Here is a 17,587-nt window from a genome sequence, read left to right as displayed (position 1 = left end):
GGTTAGATCGACAGGGTTACATGGTACCCGAACGTCGCCGCTTCGCTTTGAGCTTTCCACCATTGTAGATACCATGTGGTAGCAAGCATGATGACCGCAAGACGGTGCAAGACCTCTTTGAAACAATCCTCCAGTTTAGTCTGCTTCAGGCTCCCGAAGCTGTGCTGAATGATAGACAGAAGCACAGGCGTGAAGAAAGACCAGGAAAGGTGTACAAATGCAGGAGATGCCATGACATTGACTTGAATTTTGTATCTAAGAGATGGACGTTCATAAGAGCGGGGAGTCGCGGTAACGGACGAGAGTATGGAATTGTGAGAAGGTGTAGGCCGTTGTCGAGAAGGAATCTTCATGCACTCCAAAGAAAATATCTTGACTTCGTTACATACATGACTTTCTAACCTATCCCCGAGTATTTTCTTTTGCTCGTCACCGCGAGGCAGTGTTGAGTCTCAGCCCTATTGATCTCCATTTAGCTGAGGTTTCTCTCCAATGTTTTGGTGCATTCCTCACTTCCAAAATAGACCACCTCCAGCCAACCTGGGTTGCATTCCCGTCTCTCATTTGCTGCAGCTCAATTTGCTTCAATTCTCCACTGTCTCTACCATTTTGCTACACTTTCTCCACTGAGCGTTCAACGTGTTGAGGTTGTTGGTTGCTCGCCCGAAGGTTGAGAAGGTTGAGGAGTCACGGAGACCAGGCAAGAGCGACACTCGGACGCGCTCCAAATATTGCCTGAAGGGAGAAGACTTGTCGTATTCAGCAGCTCTCTCAGAATACATTATCAGTCTTCAAGGGGTGGGCGGCTGCTCGATACTTTTATACCGCGCTCGCTCTCTCTCACTCACTGACCAAGAGAATGATATCATAGCTTCTTTTATTTTTCAGCTTTACGGACTGATCATATGGCTTTCAGCTAGTATCCAGTGGGCGACAGCAGCCTTTGCAAGCATAATTTGCTCATATCCAGACTCGGTCGTCAGCCAACCACGGCGCCGGGTCAGCTTGGGCATCGATCAACGCGACCCATCGTCAGGAGGCGCCCGTCCAACCCTCATCTGCGAGATAAATTACAAATATGGATCAACATCATGCTCAAGGGAAAGCTCAAAGACGACGCCACCCGCTCAGCGATGCCACTAATTGGGTCAACAATCAATCCCCCACGCCAGTCCCCAGCTCAGACCACTACACCTCTTCTCCAGCCAGCATACCCCACCACGGATCTCTTGCACCCGGTGGCAACCTTCAGATTCTGAACGATCCCATTCCTCCTGTGGTGAAAGCAGAAGACAGACGCATCTCGGCTATCTCCAGCGAAGATGCTCGGAACTCCAATCGCGACTCTCAGATCTCCAATGCTTCGACTAATGCGTCTGGTAAATCGCGACGCAAGACCCATATAGGGCCATGGCAACTGGGCAAGACGGTTGGGAAGGGGGCTTCGGGGCGAGTAAGGAAAGCGAGACATGCTGTTACGGGAAGATATGCTGCGATCAAGATCGTCAGCAGGAAATCGGCGGAGATGCTACGCAGCACTAGCTTGGCCGTCATGGATACGATGTTTCGGAATGACGACAAGGGCGCCATTCCAACAGGTATTGAGAGGGAGGTGGTCATCATGAAGCTAATTGAGCATCCGAACGTCATTAGTCTATACGATGTCTGGGAGAACAGGGGTGAACTGTGAGTCTAGATAGTCGCATCGCGATTGCAATGGACCGACTGACCGGAGCTCAAAGGTACCTTGTCCTGGAGTTCGTCGAAGGCGGCGAGCTCTTCGACCATATTATCAAAAACGGCCGTCTTCCGGAACCTGAAGCTGTTCGCATATTTCGTCAAATGATCTCCGGTCTCTCCTACTGCCACCGCTTCAACATCTGCCATCGAGACCTCAAGCCAGAAAACATCCTGATGGATCGCGATCGCAATATCAAGATCGTGGACTTTGGTATGGCTGCACTTCAGCCTGCCAACAAGTGGCTCAATACCTCCTGCGGAAGTCCACACTATGCATCTCCCGAAGTCATTCGCGCGGAAAACTACCGTGGAGACAAGGCAGATATCTGGTCCTGCGGCGTCATCCTCTTCGCCATGCTAACAGGGACGCTGCCGTTCGACAGTACTGGCGATTGGCGCAATGTCATTGACGCAGTACTGGCCGGCGAATACATCATTCCCCAAGGGGTTTCGCAGCAAGCCGCAGATCTGATACTCAGAATATTGCAGCCGGACCCAAGACAACGAATTCCGATAAAGCACATGTGGCAACACCCTCTCCTCAAAAAGTACGAGAACCTTGATAGTACGGATCACAATGGCAGACCTTACACTGGTCCTGCGCCACCGTTGACAATACAGGATTGTGGAACGCCTATCAAGCGTCGAGACGACATTGACGATGTCCTACTGGGAAATCTGGGCAACCTGTGGCATGGTGTCAGTGTGGAGGAGCTTGCGGAGAAACTCTTGAGTGACGTGTAAGATTCATTGGGTTTGACTGGAAACCCCGTCGAATTGCTAATCATATATGCATCAGGCCAAATCATGAAAAGGTCCTCTATACCAAACTTCTCAGATTTCGAGACGAGCAGCTCGAAAACTACCAAGGTCCTCCGATCGAGTACTCAACCAGCGACTACCACCACAACCCACCACAGCAGCGAGCTGCAAGGCGGTCTTCGACAAGACCTTCTCTTCAGACATCACGTAGTCAACGGCGGCAATCTCAGTACTCTATCCTCGAGCAAAGCGCGGCGCCACCTAGGAAGAGCCACAGCCAGAGTGTCCATCGACAGGCCAGCGTTGCAGAAACCGAGGAGAGCTATGATCCCTACCGGCCTTCCCGGGCCCAAATTGCGAAAGACCAAGCAGATCAAGCACGAATAACCCTACTTCGCGTCACGTCTCACGATGCTTCCAGGAAGCCATCGACCCGTCTGGGGAGTACGACGTCTGCACGGAATCCCGCAATTGCCAGAGCCCGAGGCGCAGAAGATGTATACAGTATCGCAAGCTCACCTCCTCCATCAATGACCATGCACAGCGCAGGTCCTTCACAGCTCCAGAGGATGATGACCAACCGGCAAATCTCACAAGGTAACTCCAGGATGACGATGTCCTCCCGACGTTCTATGAGAAGCAATTCATCCGTCGTTATCGCGCGAAAGTCGACGAGCTATAAACGCAACGTCAGCTTCGTACACAATCGCAAACGTTCCTTCAGCGGCCGTCATCCGCGCCTGCGAAGTCAGGAGCATCATACCTCGCCATTCACCCTACAAGAGAGATTCTTTAGAGATCAGTCTCAGTCGCGTGCCAAAACCAAAGAAATCTCGCTTTCGCCCTCAACATCCATGAAGGAAAACCCTCGGTCAGAAGACCTGCCTGTCGTTCGCTCACGGAAGAGCCCAGTCAAAGAACACGCTGCAAAGAAGCCAAGAGTAGCAAGTCACTACTGGAGGGATGACGCCAGAAAGGTCAGCGTCGAGATGGAGAAGCTATGCGATGATGCTTTCAATCGTTCGCCAATCGCCTCCAGCATACCAACTCCAAGAACCGAAGCCACAGGTAATCGATCTTCTCAGAATACCTACTCCTCACCAGCGACTTCCTTCTCTGTGCACGAGGATCCAGTGCCGGTGTCTGTGACTCGTCACAGCAAAGCGAGGCAAATCGAGGTGGACTATCGACAACGTCCATTGCCTTTGCCACCAGCTACCGAGAGACGAATGGATTCCGAGCATCTAGGATCTTACACTCAGCGAGAGCTTGCGAAGACCAGAGATCTCCTCAAACAGCGAGCCGCTGAAGCAACTATGTCTCCAGGCTATCTCGACGAAGTCATCGCACACTTGGACCGACTGATGCAGCCCAGTACGATAAGACTGCATGAGGAGGAGCGACGAGCAGTCTCAACGCCTGATCCTAGTATTGGCATCCCACGCAAGGACACATTTGAGCAAATCATGGAGAAGAATAACATTGGCTTCCGCTCTGCATCAGAACCATCCAAGAGACAGAACACTAATCATACACAGTCAACTATTAGAGTTGTAGAGTCTTCTGACGGTCTCAAGCCAATATCGCCTGTTAAGCCCCTTACCATACGTAAGAAGAGCGAATCATCTACACCATCCGCAGGATCACCGCGACAGATCATACCAACAGAGCGCTTGTTCACCACCGAAGAGTTGTATAGCCAGCAGGTCGAAGAACGCCGCTCCGCTGGCCTAGCACTTCTCGAAAACCCTAGCCTTGAGCCCATAGACGAAGGCGAGGATAAAGAGAATTTCGATCCTGCTACTCGAAGAACAGACCTTCCCGAAGCCAGGAAGCGCAACTGGTTCCGCCGCCATCAGCCCGTCCAGCGGAGCCGAGACAATGACATGGGTCCTCCACTCCCAGTCAAGGGCCAGCAGCAGCCGCTGTCATATCTCCAGCCCTTAGGTCAGAAAGCCCGGAACCGTGCTTCCGACGTCCCGAGCGAGGAGTCCCAAACCAGTGAACACAAGAAAGGATCAGGCAAAGCTCGTTTCTTCAAGATCTTCTCCGGCAGACACGACTCCAAGGAGCCCGATAAATCAGCTGGCGGTGACTATGACCTCGGCGATGCCGACAGCCTAGTCACCGAAGACTCCACCTTCACTTACATTCCGCAACATGCATATATGAGCGGTGCGCTGCAGAACGCGAGCCACAACAGCGTCCTCAAGCCGAACAAGCATGGCAAAAACAACAACGCAGAGGATACCATGATGCCGCCGCCACCTCAGATTGCGAGAGTCATTGTACCACAACCACAAAATTGGCTAGCTCGCTTCTTGCGTATCAAGCCTGCCGTCAATGTGATGTGTTTCCAGGTTTCAAAAGTCCGCGCTCGCAAGGAAGTCGCTGGCGTCTTCCGAGAATGGCGAAAATATGGCATGCGTGATATCGTTGTTGACAAAGCTGCAGGGAGGATCTGGGCCAGGGTGGATGTCAAGAACTGTATGTGCCGTTTCTCCTCTCATCCATCGTCCACGATACCTCCTCATCCTGTCCCTTTCAATCCCCAGATATGTCACTTTCTCATTCCAACATATCGCCATATGCCATCTATGCTAATTTACTTGCAGCTCTCCACATACCCTCTCTCTCCGTAGCCGCCGAATTCCACACCCTCCTCCACCGCGGCCGCCGCGCCAACATCGCCATTGCACGCTTCACGCAAGAGAAAGGCGCCAAATCATCTTTCGAGCGTGTTTTTGAAGCGTTGGAGCAAATTTTGAAGGCCAGAGGGCTGGTGGTAGAGGATAAGAAGATAGTCAAACAGATGAGGATCGGTGCGGGGATGTAGGTGTCTAAATTCGCCCAAGGAAAGTGCATACACGAATAAGTCGGGTGGGTGTGGAAGGGGATGAGGGGAGCGAATGGAGGAAATAATGGTATTGACGAATGTTTATCCTGCATGATTACAAGCATCTGAAAGATACGAGGACACGACGAGGAGGTGGTTTGTCTTCTTGTATCAATGGTCGGCTGGATAGGTCTGATGATGGAGGATGGCATTGCGTAGGACAGGGATGGATAGTCCATTTCGACTGCTTTAACTTCATCAACTTCATCAATTTCAATGGAACAACTGATTGCATACTCGAACCTGGTCCAGAGGAGACTTGTGCATGCGTTCAGGAGACGGTGTCCGATGGATCTACGCGGCTGGAGGCCCGATGCTACAGTGGTTCCGGGGCCTCCTCGGTCACATTGAATGTAAGATACCTGCAATTCGTTGCGAAGGGTCGAGGTCCGATCGTATCGGCAGACAGGTTCAGCCAGTGGTTCGACACGCTGAGGATTCCCCTCCGCCCGCGCTAGCTCACACAAAACTCCCATCTAGCCAACCTGCCCAAACCCTGCCCGGCTTCTCTGATGATGCACAGCTTCCTCGCGTTCGCCTGCTTTCCCTCCTCGTCCGCGCCGACCACCCTCGCCACGGCCACATTCCCGATGGCCTCACACCTGCCTTCGCCCAGATTATAGTTACCCGTCGTCACGAAGCCGATCAAATCGACCTCGTCCGGGACCGGCGGATACTCCTTCTCACCCGCTTTCGGCAACCCCGTCTCGGGGGATGCGACGCTGCCGCTGAGAAGGCTCGCGGCAAGGTTGTTGGCAACACGAGCATGCTGCGGGACATGCTTCGGAGGTGGTGGCCGTGAGTGTCGAGCACCCTTTGAGGCTTTAGGTGGGTTGGCCAGAGCGAGCCATTTGGCGCGCATCTCGGGGTTGCTGGTCGGGAGGCGGTAGATGCGTGCGCTGCGAGTAGGGTGGCCGGCTGTGAGGAGGGTGATGTGGACTGGGGAGAGAGCTGTAGGTGGGATTAGAGGCGTGGTTGAGGGGGGGTTAGGGAGGTGGTGGATCTTGAGGGGTGGGTTTGGGGCCTCGGTGGGGATTTGCTCTGGCTGTTGGTCTTTGGGCGGAGGCGGAGCAGGTTTGGTTGCGTCTTTGGCAGCTTTCTCAGGTCCTGCCGAAGAGTATTTCTCTGCAGCTTCTGTACGGGCCGGCGACGAAGGGCCTTGGAAAAGACGGTCCCAGTCGCAGGCCCAACCCATACCGAGTTCTCCTTTCCTCCCTTCCCCAAGATCTACTTTGTTCCATTCTGTCCTCTTGCCTTTTGGCCGCCGCTCCCACTCCTGCTTCTTTCTTTCTCGTTCCATCAGCTCCCATTGATACCCTGCTTTCGTACCAGGATAGTCACCAGGGAACCAGGGTACGCCCTGCTCGAAAGACACCTGCTTCTTCTCTTGCAGACCGCCGAAGCGAGGGTTTCCGCCAGTGGAGAGAGGATAGTGCATCAGAGAATACCAGACGGGAAGGACGCAGTCCCAGGGGAGAAGCAAGGTCCACGTGCCTTGACCATTTTTGGTGCGTGGACGAGATGCTAGGAGTAGGACAGGGATCTTTGGGTCCTTGGGAGTTGGATTGGGGTATCCTCCTGGCAACGCCTCGCCTTTACGGCGGTTGATGGCTTTCTGGCTGGCTAATTGACGAGAAGCCGTGAGCCGCTTCGTCCGGTCGAACATGTCAGGCGTGGCTTGGGCCTGGTCAGGTGGCCATGATGACAGTAGCTCTGGCAATGTTTCATTGGCCACCTCGAAGACAGGCTGCGGGACAGTACGTGGTGGATAATGTAGCCGTGGGTCTGAGATGTTGAAGCCTAACATCACATTGGTGGGTAAACAGGCTGGATTCGTGACTGCTGCAAGCTGAGGCCAGACTTCCTCCGCCGATCCAACGTCCACCCATTCATCTTCTGCAAGGTTCTTTGCAGTAACCCTGGCAGCTTGCTCGGAAGCTTGCGATGGATGAAGAGCACCAATCAATGCCTCAGTAGATCCAGGTCCAACAATTTCGATGCTACCAATCTCGAACCTTAGATCCTCCACCATGACCTGTGGCCGTTGGATCTTGGCCACCTTCAAAATCTCGCTCCAGACCTGGAGGAAGGCAGACGGATGCACTCTCATAAGAAGTTTCCTCCTCGGTCTTTTCTTTTCCTGCTTGACCACCTGCTCTGCTCCATCTTTTCCCGCCAAATTGACCTCCATTCCCTCCCCATCTCCGCTCTGCGGTTCGGGCTCTGTCTCTAGTTCGGTTCCTTTCTCCTTATCGATCTGTCTTTCTCGTCCAGATTTTCCCAGGTCTTCTGCGGGTGAGGCATCAAAACACCACACAATGCCAACTCTAGAGATCCACATCCTCTCGCCATCTCTCTCCCTGATCCAACCTTCCCAGCCTCTAGTACCTCTCCTCCATTTTGCCTCCCTCTTCCCAATAAGCATGTTCTCCTCTACTCCAATACCCTTCAGTAGCCCCAACAGACTGGGTTCAACCCCCTCGATTCCAATAGTGCTTATATAGCTCGTATCCCAAGCAACACAGCCTCTCAAAGATGCAGCACGATGCGTAGGCCTATAGCATTTATCCGTCGGCGTCAAGGGTATCGCAAATCGCCATAACGGCTCCTTCGGCGGAGTCATATGCGCTCTCTTTGCATGGTACAGATGTGTAGGAAGCCATTGCTTATGGACTTGGCGTTTGCGGAATTTGGCTGGAGGGTTTGCAGGTTTTGCAAGGGTATCTTTCTTGAGCTTGCGTGATCGAGGAACAATAGCCACCATCTTTTCAGGATCTGTTTCCCCAGGCTTTTGCGTCTTTGCCGCAGCACGCTTCTTCTTAGTCAGAGCGCCCAGCTCTTTGAGTTTCTTTGCCTTCTCGAGTCGGAGTCTCTGGTGGGGTGTTGGCTTTCTTCGACGAGCCGTTACCGTTGGCGCATTATCTTCCTTCATCTTTCCACTTGCGGTACTAGGTCAGCCATTCATCTCCATTGAAGATCTTGCTTGTGGCCTCGACGCACCTCCTTTGCTGCCCTCGCTCTGAGCCTCTTGGGCACCCTCTTCACATTATGACTAGCTGTCCTTCTCCTCAGATCCTTCGGCACCTGCTGGAACGCTCTCGTAGAAAGGCTGTTCTTCGAAGCCCCCATGCTCGCAGCCATTGCTTTGATCTCAAACTCGCGAGCCTTGACGAAGGCGGATACGTCAAGATCGCCATTCTTGCTCAAGGCTTTGTCGGAAGTCTGGGCGAGGATGTTTCTGGCTGAAGAGGTTTTGACGCGTTTGGCTGCACGCTTAGCGGATGGGGGAGGATTGCTATGGTGGGGAGACTGCTTGCGTTTAAGGGGCCCCGAGGGAGCCATTGTAGGCCGAAGGTTCGAGACACAGCCCTAGAATATGCCACTATACATCCGTATGGATCAAGACTTCGTTGAGTACGACGAGAGAATGATTGAGTTCAACGCGCTTGGCACGTCTTGTGCGCACAGTTACTCATACAAGTAAGCTAGGCCGAGGATGACCAGATGGCAGATTAGAGTTTCGAACACAAGTAAGATTAGATTACTCTAAGTTGAGGATCGCCCAGGCTTTCCTCTCGCAGTTGCCTCTGCCATTGTATAATTATAACGGTTTGAAAGCCATTTAGCATGCATATTATCACCCAGTCCACGCCAAAGCTAAGGTATACCATATAAGCATACCGCTTGCTACACCTCTAAACAAACATGGAACTACGGGCATGCTGCCAGTAAAGTAGCAATTTTCGGTCCTAGCTTCCTCCAAATTTAACGCACTCAGAGAGTCAGAGGTAACAAGCCAAGACGATCGACGAAGTCCGAACAGAGATGCTTTATGAACCTTGTACTTTGTGATTACTTTATGTTATTAACACTCGAGGGGTTTCTACCCTATTGCCATTTTTTCAAGCAGCGCCCCCGCCTACCACCGTGGGGTCAATGTCTGCATTCCACTTGCTCAAAATTTATACAGTAACGCGACACCTCAGCACTCCTCACCTTCATCCTCCTTTCCACCCATTCTACTCGTCATCGTTCTCCATTTCCCGCCCTTCGCCTGCGTTATCGTACTGACGAGCTTGAGAGGAGCGTCTTTCGACTCCCTGATTGGATATTTGATTTGGGCTGCAGGTACATTAGTCACAGTCATGCAAAGGTCGGCGATAGCATTGACTCACCCATGCCAATAGGGTGGCAGTTTTGATAGATGTTTTCCCATGCACCTTTCGGCACAGCGTACGTTTCATGCATAATGCCGATATGGGGATACTTCTTGTTCTGCGCAGCCCACCAGTCCCAGCCCAGACGATGAGTCGGGCCATGAGCGAATGCGTGCAAATGTTCTATGTCCTTCCAGTAGGAGATGGTCACCAAAGCATTGCCGCCTGCAGTAGCCATTTGCATGGTGTTCGCTTTTCCGAGATCTATCATCGAGTCAGCTACAGAGCAGTCAGGAATGCTTCCAAATACTCACAGCCCCACTTCTCGCGGTCTGCTTCAGCATCCTTCCACATGTTTTGAAAGTAATCGCCTACATTCGCGAAACCTGGGGCGAAAAGACCCATTGGGCTGTCAGTGATTAGTGATTATCCCTTGACTCTTTGATTTTCCTCGGAGAAAGGCTCACTGATTGGTGTTCGCTCCCACGATGAAGACAACCAAGCCCTTATCAGCAGCCTTAGCTGGGATCGAGCCATCCTCGTCGGGTATAGGTGCTGTGCTCTTGTACAAGAAAGCTCCATCGGTGTATGTATTGTGGATATAGCCCAGGGTGATCAATGCACCTTTGGCGAGGCGTAGTAGGAGAAGAATCACGGCAGGAAGGAGAGCAACAGGGCGAGGAAGCGTAAGGAAGAGGATTGATTGAGCGCAGCCACCAGCGGCGAGCCATGTCTGTTATAATTTGGAGTCAGCATTGCCTATTAAAGGGGTTGCATTAGGCCTTGGAACATGTCTACAGAGTAGACACCCCCAAGACATGTTTCAAGACTTTAAGTAAATTTGGTCTGACGCTGATGCTGAAATTGGCGAGGAGCAAATCTGCCATGTTGCCCGATATATATATAATTTTGGTGTAATCAATGAGACGTTGAGATCAGAGACCTCCTACGATGGAACGATTGGGCAATCGAATCTAGGCGCTGTGCTGTTTCTAGGTCTGGAAAGAAAAGGAACGAATGTAGGAGATGAAATATACCAATGCAGGATTATTCTAACACCCCGACTCCGCCCTTACCTGACTGAACGGAGCAAAGTTGTGTGCACAATGAAGCGCTTTTGTTTGTGTTCGGAGCAGGTTTACACCGTGCACCGTGCCATGCCACGCAGACAGTCCTGACCTTGTTTCCTAGGGCCTAACTTTTTTTGCCAACCGCAGTCCGAATGGAATCCGAGTGTTCGTATTCCGTACGTGATGTGACCGGCATGTTCTTTCCTTCAAGAAAAGCCCGAGTTCGGAGATGGGAGAAATACTTGCAGCTCCACCGCTATCCGAACAAACCCCGCCCACCCTGAAGCATCTCCAGTCTCCCCTCTCGCCTCCGTCCCGCCCGACCCCGTCTGCCGTCAACAGTTGGGACCATCATGGCACAGCACAAACCTCCCTTCACCCTCGAAACCGCTCACCAGAAAGTCAAAGCCGCCCAAGCCCTCTGGAACACCAGGGACCCCTCCAAAGTGGCCCGAGCCTACACCCCCACGTCCATCTGGCGCAACCGCAGCACCTTCCTGCGCGGGCACGCCGCGATTGAGGATTTCTTGACGAAGAAATGGGAGAAGGAGAAGGAGTATAGACTGCGCAAGGAACTCTTTGCTCAGCAGGACAACAGGATAGGTGTACAGTTTTGGGTTTGTACATATCGGAGTGGTTCCTTCCTTCCTTCCTTCTGAAGGCCGAACTCTGGGCTGCAAGACAGATTTCCCGAGCAAAAAGGCTCTTTCTAGACCCGAGAACTGTCTTGCGAGTCTGAGTTTTACCCTTTATACCCAATGCTGACTTCCGAAATGGGCGCAGTACGAATACAGGGATGCGCACGATTCCATGGTCTGGAAACGCTGTTATGGCATTGAGCACTGGACTTTTGCTGCCGATGGGAAGATGGAGAAGAGGATGATGAGTGGAAACGATGTGGTGATTGGAGAGGAAGAGAGATGGTTCAGGGACGGGGTGGATGTTGACAGCGTTGCCCTGGGAGAGGCGGACTTCTAAGGGGAGTAAAGGAAAGAGAATGGAGGTGGGAGGGGCAAGGATGCGGGAAGAAATTGTCCTGGTGGCGGTGGGCGTTAGGATTCACATCAAGGAGACACGGAGGATGCTGTATAGAGGGTAGATAATACCAGAGGTACGTGATGGATGCAATTGTTAAGTAAAAGCATACTACATGGAAAGATGGTTGTTAGACCGAGAGGGTTTCGTGGTGCGTATTGTCAAGGTCAAGATGCAGTCTCAACATACGTTTCTAAAGCATCATAACCACAAAAATGTCCCACGACTTGCCATGCTTTTAACGAATCCTGTAGAATTATTGCGGCATGAGAATCAGTGAACTCGTCTGATTATTAGTTCACACATTGCTACCTATCTACCCGTCTCTCTGACCTTGCTCTTCCAAAAAGTATCCTCGCGAGCAATAAAAATGGGTGATCAGACAACCTATTCCCTTTCTCGTAAATCTTGCTTCTAGGGCTTCAGCGCATGTGCGCTCCGATCTGGTAGAAATACAAGTCAAGAAAGATAAAAATCGCGCGATTTGCCTTGCAACAGGAGGAAATCCTGAAACGCACGCCGCACGCTGAAGAAATGCCTGGATTTTGTAGCCGCCCGTGGTTGTCGCAGATTGTTGCTGGAAAGAAAATCGGGGTTTCGGGTATTAGTGTACGTAGCTGTATACCGTACTGAGTTGCGAGGTGGAAGCGAGGGAGAAGGAGAGATCGGAGACAATAGACGGTTGGCAGACAAGCTTCCAATCCAGCAGGAACCTGTCCTTCAGCCTCTTCGGTCCACTTGTCGGACGCTCCAATTCGGACGTTGCAAATTGAGAATTCTCCCCACGAAGGCGAAAGCATGCCTAGCTAGGACCCTTTTTGTTCAAGGCCCTTAACATATCACTATCCGCACTCGACCTGCCACCAGAGTTGTCTTGCGCCTGTCCTGGACCTAGCAAATCTCGGACAGCCATCCCTCCCCGCTGCGCACTACCGTTGCCATTTCCATTGCCGTTGCCCTCACGAGTCTGTCCCTGCGCCGGTGGAGGTGTCCGTCCTTCTCTTGGAGGCAACACTTGAGGTGGGTGGAGACCACCGGGGTAATTGTAGGCAGAAGCGGATGAGGTGCTTCCGTGAGGCGAGCCCGAGGCACGTGCATCGTATGAGTAGGCCGATTGAGGCGATGTGCGACGTGCTGGCGGGGGCTGCTGCTGCTGCTGTGGCGGGGGCGGTTGCTGCTGTTGAGGGGGAGGATAGTAAGGATTTGGACCCTGTGGCGGGTAAGGAGCTGATTGATAAGAAGTCGCAGATGATGCAGGTGAAACAGGGACAAGGCCAGTTGGGTCTGGATACTCATATGCCCCACCGGAGCCACGGCGACCAGTTGAGGCCGGAGGACGACCCTGGTAGGGGTGAGAGGAGTACTCTTCTGGAGGTGCAGGTGGGGGAGGAGCAGGCTGGAAAGACTCGTCCGAACGGAGACGTTTGAGACTCACTTTATCTTGAGCATGGGGAGGCTGTGGGTGGCCTCGATCATCGTAGACGGGGCCGCCTTGATATGGCCCAGGAGGCGGCATAGGGTAGCCGTGAGGCGGCGGGTAATTAGGGTCGTGTGTCATTGGCCCCAGTGGTTGTCCGTGAGCCCCGTAAATAGCAGGCTGCCCTTGTTGAGGATACAACGGCCTTCCACCACGTTGGGGTTGCAGAGCCCCAGTATTGCGAAGGTGTGGATACGCAGTGTGGGCTGGCACAAAGGCTTGCGCTTGGGAGGAGACTGGGGTGAAGATGCATTCTTGCTGGAAGCGTTGGCAGTTGGTACAACGACCGTCATCTGATGCTTCGAAGCCAGAGCAACGAATCTGCACCGGATCAGCATGACTCGAGACATGTTCGAGACGAGCCATGACGTACCTTGCGCCGCCTACAATAGCGACACGCGATGGCCGTCCGCTGCCTCGGTGCCGGTTGACTCTGATAGCCCATGTGAGGTTGTCCCATAGCTCGAGGATCCGGAGGCCCGTAAGGAGAATACATATCGTGGGGTGGCATTGCGTATCGCATGTCTGGATGGCCCTGTGGAGGTGGAGGTAGAGTTACCATCTCGCCAGGTGTTGATGGAGAACTTCCGTAGCCCGGTTGCGGAGGACCCTTTGCAAGCTTACGTTAGCAGAGGGACAGAACGACGAAGGTGGTGATGATGATGATGATTGATGTAGGGGTACTTACTCGATAATGTGGTGGGACTGGATATGCACCTCTTTGTGGTTGGCTATCCCACTGCGGAGGCGGATACTGTCCGGGTTTGTTTGGATCGCTGGACATTGGCGGAATGGGAGGAGGTTGACCTTTTGTGAGTCAAGTTGTTTTAGAGATGCCTTGGACCTATTCTCATGTTCCTCAAGTAGCGGTCAGATTTGGGTCAGGAGACGGTTGTGGGTCGGATGGAATGACCAGATCGAAAAATAAAGTTGCGGTGAAGGCCGAGCGGCGATGGATGACAGGTTCACAGCTAACGACCGGGTGTTCGTGAAGGGTAGAAGCGGAAGGAGCGACTGATTGAGTAAGCTCCGATGCTCCTGATGGCTATTGGATGCTTCAATTGAGGACCAGTGGCGAATGATCGAGGACGTGTGTCGAGAGGAAGTATGTGTTGGCGGGTGTTGGATGATTGGTGATTGGTGATTGGTGATTGGGGGGAGGGGAATGAAGGGCGAAATGCGATGTGTAATGTGTAAATGTTGTAAATGATGTTTTTTTTTTAATTTATTTTTTATTAATTTATCTTTTGGTTGGAAAGAATTGTGATGAGTTTGGGGGAAGGGAAGGGACGGACCCAGCTGAATGGGTTCCGGGTATTTAGGTTCCCTTTTTTTCGCACGCTGGTAAAAGCCGGTGCTTGGGAATTGTGGCAGGCGGGAGCGGCACCTGTCTTTCTTAGTCTCATAGACCGATGTGCTGCTTGCTGTGTCCAGCGGCAAATGCAATCAATATTTTCTCTATCACTGGCTAGGTATATAAGTCCAAGAATCCTGTGAGGTCTGTGACGGCCGTCTGGAAAGGAGAATTGTGGTCGAGGTAGGATCCCGCGTGGTGCGTGTGGGCTTGAAGGAGCAACGTAAAGTACAGTAAGGTATGAGCGTTTTGCTTAGTGTTGGAGCCTGAGACCAGTGACCATACTTTTTAGTACACGAATCCGCCTCGTACTCCACCTATACCGCCACTTGTAATAACAATAATAACACAAAATAATACATACTTAATAACAGTAACAAGAATGATAATCCAGGTCAGCTGTGTGAAATGTGAATTTGAACCAAAGGCACCCGGCTGGAAATTGGAAAGTTTATGCTGCTTCTCGTTTAGAGAAATCCAGCGTCCAAAAGTCTAAGAAGGCATGTCGCGCTCCCCTTTATGCCGAAAGCTTGTTGGGTGTAGGGGTGGGAGGTGATGCGGTGACTTAAAAAAGATGCCACACAATACAACAAAACACATAAACAAGGGAAAAGGAAAACGAAGAAAATCAGTTTCACCTTGATCAGTTCATTTACGGTACTTTACATTCTACGACGTCTAAACTGCTTGCTCAGGGCGGAGAGCTGAAAGAACGCGACCATATATAAAGGTACCCTTGTAACCTCCTGGTTTCATCATGCTTCCTGCGCCATGTGTGAATCTTTGCTCAGGACAAGTGAGTGTATGTATTCGATCCATACATAAAGCGCTGACTTTGATCCCGTATTCAATACATCTCGTAGGCTTAAAGTGGCAGTGAGTATGATGAGTGTGCTTTGGCGAACCCGAACCGCTGCAAGGTCAAAATTGGGCTGATGCACGAAGGCTCAGCCCGCGCTGGAATCGTTGTCATTGGCGGGATCTTTCGCTGATTATGTACATTTTGGGAATAGCTGGCTCAGTTGGCTTTGGGGGCCACTTCCTTCGTCTTGGTACCTCCTTGCCGTCTTTCCCCTGTCCCTTGCTCCCAGGCACGCCGGGGTCAAAGCGCATTTGCTGAATTCAAGTCATCGCTACCAAAGCATTTTCGATCGAAAGAGTACGGCTGCATAAGTGCAAGAAAGAGATGGCGAGAAATGGTAGGGAAAAGATAGACGGGTGACGAATGAGCGCGTTGATCGGTGGGCCGGAATGGAGATAGTGTGGATGATATAAACCTTGACGACCACGCGAGGATCGACCACGCCGCCTGAGGTGCCGCTGCTCCAGGATGACGACCCTAGTCCCTAGCTCTCCTCACGGCCGAAAGTCTCTTTTCTCTCTGTAAAGTAATCCGCATCAGGAGGCCACCCGGAAAATGGCGCCAATAATTGTCAGAGCCACGCACGGTTTGGGCCAGCAAGGCACGATACTTTTTTCTCAGGCCATGGAAAAAAGGGCGTCTGGCCTCTACATCTCGTGCGCATGGAAGACAGGGTTTTCGTGCATGCGTCAAGCCGAGGCTGACGTGGCTTATGCATTATCGAGATCAAGTAGGTAGTACGGAGTGCGAAGCTTCCGACGAGCATGTGAACACGTTACAGGAGTTACGGTTCGGCACGAAGGAAAGCCGTCAGGGTTTGGCCGTGTCAGACTCGATACTTACATGTATGATGCCACAGCGCCAAATAGTGGAGAAAGTTCAAAAAGACAACATTTCCCGCCCGAGGTGACTTTGGTTTCAAGCCATGCACCAAAGCCAATCCCGGCCAAGTGGCAACTTCTTTTGCCAAACTCCCAGCTTTGCCGCTCGTAATCTTGACTCCCTCAGAGCGGTGTGGTCGACGGTAATAGTATTTCGCAATCTTGCCTGACTGTGGCTAGCTGAAGGTGTCATGTGCAGCGATCAAGTCGAGAACGTTCCAATAAGCTGCAGTAGTTGGAAGCCTGAACGGATTTCCCTCATCAAATCTCTCCGCACATGTGCGCATCCACACCAAGTCCCTGTGCAGGGATATTCTTGGGCATCGACGCGCAGAAAAGCTAAGCCGTTCCGAGACAAGCACCAGCTGCGAATCTGCGAAAGCGTGCTGCACGTAATGACGCACTTTAGCGTAGAAACAGGGGGTTGCCGCTGAAGTGTGGCACAGTATTTGTTATGAGGGGCACACTGCTGGTTGATGCTTTCCAAAAGAAAAGAAAATTCTAATACGGGGAGTGCAATAAATGCTGACAAAAGCCGTCTTATAACGATGTAGAATTTACTCTCCGTGATCATCTTAACAATGCCGTATTGCCAGTATCCATATTGTCACGCATGTGGTGGCTGATGGCCTTTTGACTCTTGCCTGGTACACAAATCCCACCACATGCGTCGCCCCTCCCCCCTCCCCTCCTTGGGAATCGGGTGCGCCATTTAGACCGACAGACTGCATGGCATAGCGGGGACCGCCAATTTCCGACCTACGCCTAGAACATCTTTGACATGTAGGTTGTCACACCGCTTGATTGTGGGGTCCTTGACGTAAGGAGAACTGATTCCCATTCGCTATGGCGCATGATTGGGGCTTGTGAGACTTGTAAGATTTAAGATGGGAAATGGAAAATGGAAAATGGAAGGGAGTGGACTGGTTGAGATCAAGGCTCGTTTACCGCGCACCGAAGGTTCGGCTAGAAAGGCAACTCTGAAGCTATGCGGCCCCATAGGGTAGAGGGTAGAGCCGGTGCGAGCAGCGGGCTGGCTTTTGGGGAATTGGGATATTTCGCTCGGGTTCCATGCTGACGGCTCGAAGCGAGTGCCATGTGTCTCGGTGTCTCGTGAGGCTGCCGTGATCAGATGCGGGAACGGGACGCTGCATGGGGGGGCGTGTATCATTTGGAGACAAGGCTCAGCGCTTCGAAGCATGCAAGCCAAAAGATGCAAGTAATATTGATGCAGGCTCGGCAAGGACAGCTGCTCCTCTGCTCATTCGCTTCAAGCCTACGAATGGTGGTGTCTTGTGATCACGTCAATTTCCCGTTCACCCGAACGTTCCATGTTCGATGCTGCGTGCGGAG

General features: G+C 52.1%; 5 protein-coding genes across 5 annotated transcripts; 2 read left to right on the top strand and 3 right to left on the bottom strand.

The window, feature by feature from the left end:
* Positions 1-1,078: 1,078 nt before the first annotated feature.
* On the top strand, positions 1,079-5,338 carry HO133_004066 (uncharacterized protein; the record flags this gene model as incomplete). Its single annotated transcript, XM_037294985.1, has 4 exons — positions 1,079-1,686; positions 1,743-2,480; positions 2,540-4,989; positions 5,118-5,338. 4 exons carry the CDS (start codon positions 1,079-1,081, stop codon positions 5,336-5,338), a joined length of 4,017 nt encoding a protein of 1,338 aa, XP_037149032.1.
* A 514-nt stretch (positions 5,339-5,852) lies between these two features.
* Positions 5,853-8,740, bottom strand: HO133_004065 (uncharacterized protein; the record flags this gene model as incomplete). The annotated part of the gene is made up of 2 exons (XM_037294984.1): positions 5,853-8,330; positions 8,399-8,740. 2 exons carry the CDS (start codon positions 8,738-8,740, stop codon positions 5,853-5,855), a joined length of 2,820 nt encoding a protein of 939 aa, XP_037149031.1.
* A 640-nt stretch (positions 8,741-9,380) lies between these two features.
* On the bottom strand, positions 9,381-10,442 carry HO133_004064 (uncharacterized protein; the record flags this gene model as incomplete). Its single annotated transcript, XM_037294983.1, has 5 exons — positions 9,381-9,520; positions 9,574-9,819; positions 9,870-9,964; positions 10,023-10,288; positions 10,407-10,442. 5 exons carry the CDS (start codon positions 10,440-10,442, stop codon positions 9,381-9,383), a joined length of 783 nt encoding a protein of 260 aa, XP_037149030.1.
* Positions 10,443-10,978: 536 nt separating this feature from the next.
* On the top strand, positions 10,979-11,603 carry HO133_004063 (uncharacterized protein; the record flags this gene model as incomplete). Its single annotated transcript, XM_037294982.1, has 2 exons — positions 10,979-11,242; positions 11,409-11,603. The coding sequence occupies 2 exons, from the start codon at positions 10,979-10,981 to the stop codon at positions 11,601-11,603; spliced, it is 459 nt and encodes a 152-aa protein (XP_037149029.1).
* An 859-nt stretch (positions 11,604-12,462) lies between these two features.
* Positions 12,463-13,921, bottom strand: HO133_004062 (uncharacterized protein; the record flags this gene model as incomplete). The annotated part of the gene is made up of 4 exons (XM_037294981.1): positions 12,463-12,870; positions 13,096-13,458; positions 13,511-13,747; positions 13,826-13,921. The coding sequence occupies 4 exons, from the start codon at positions 13,919-13,921 to the stop codon at positions 12,463-12,465; spliced, it is 1,104 nt and encodes a 367-aa protein (XP_037149028.1).
* Between the last annotated feature and the right edge of the window lie 3,666 nt (positions 13,922-17,587).

This window comes from Letharia lupina (genome assembly GCF_014066315.1).
Source record: "Letharia lupina isolate WasteWater1 chromosome Unknown contig_19, whole genome shotgun sequence".
NCBI lineage: Eukaryota > Fungi > Ascomycota > Lecanoromycetes > Lecanorales > Parmeliaceae > Letharia > Letharia lupina.
The sequence above is the reverse complement of the archived record's forward strand: the minus strand, read 5'-3'. Positions and strand labels throughout refer to the sequence as shown.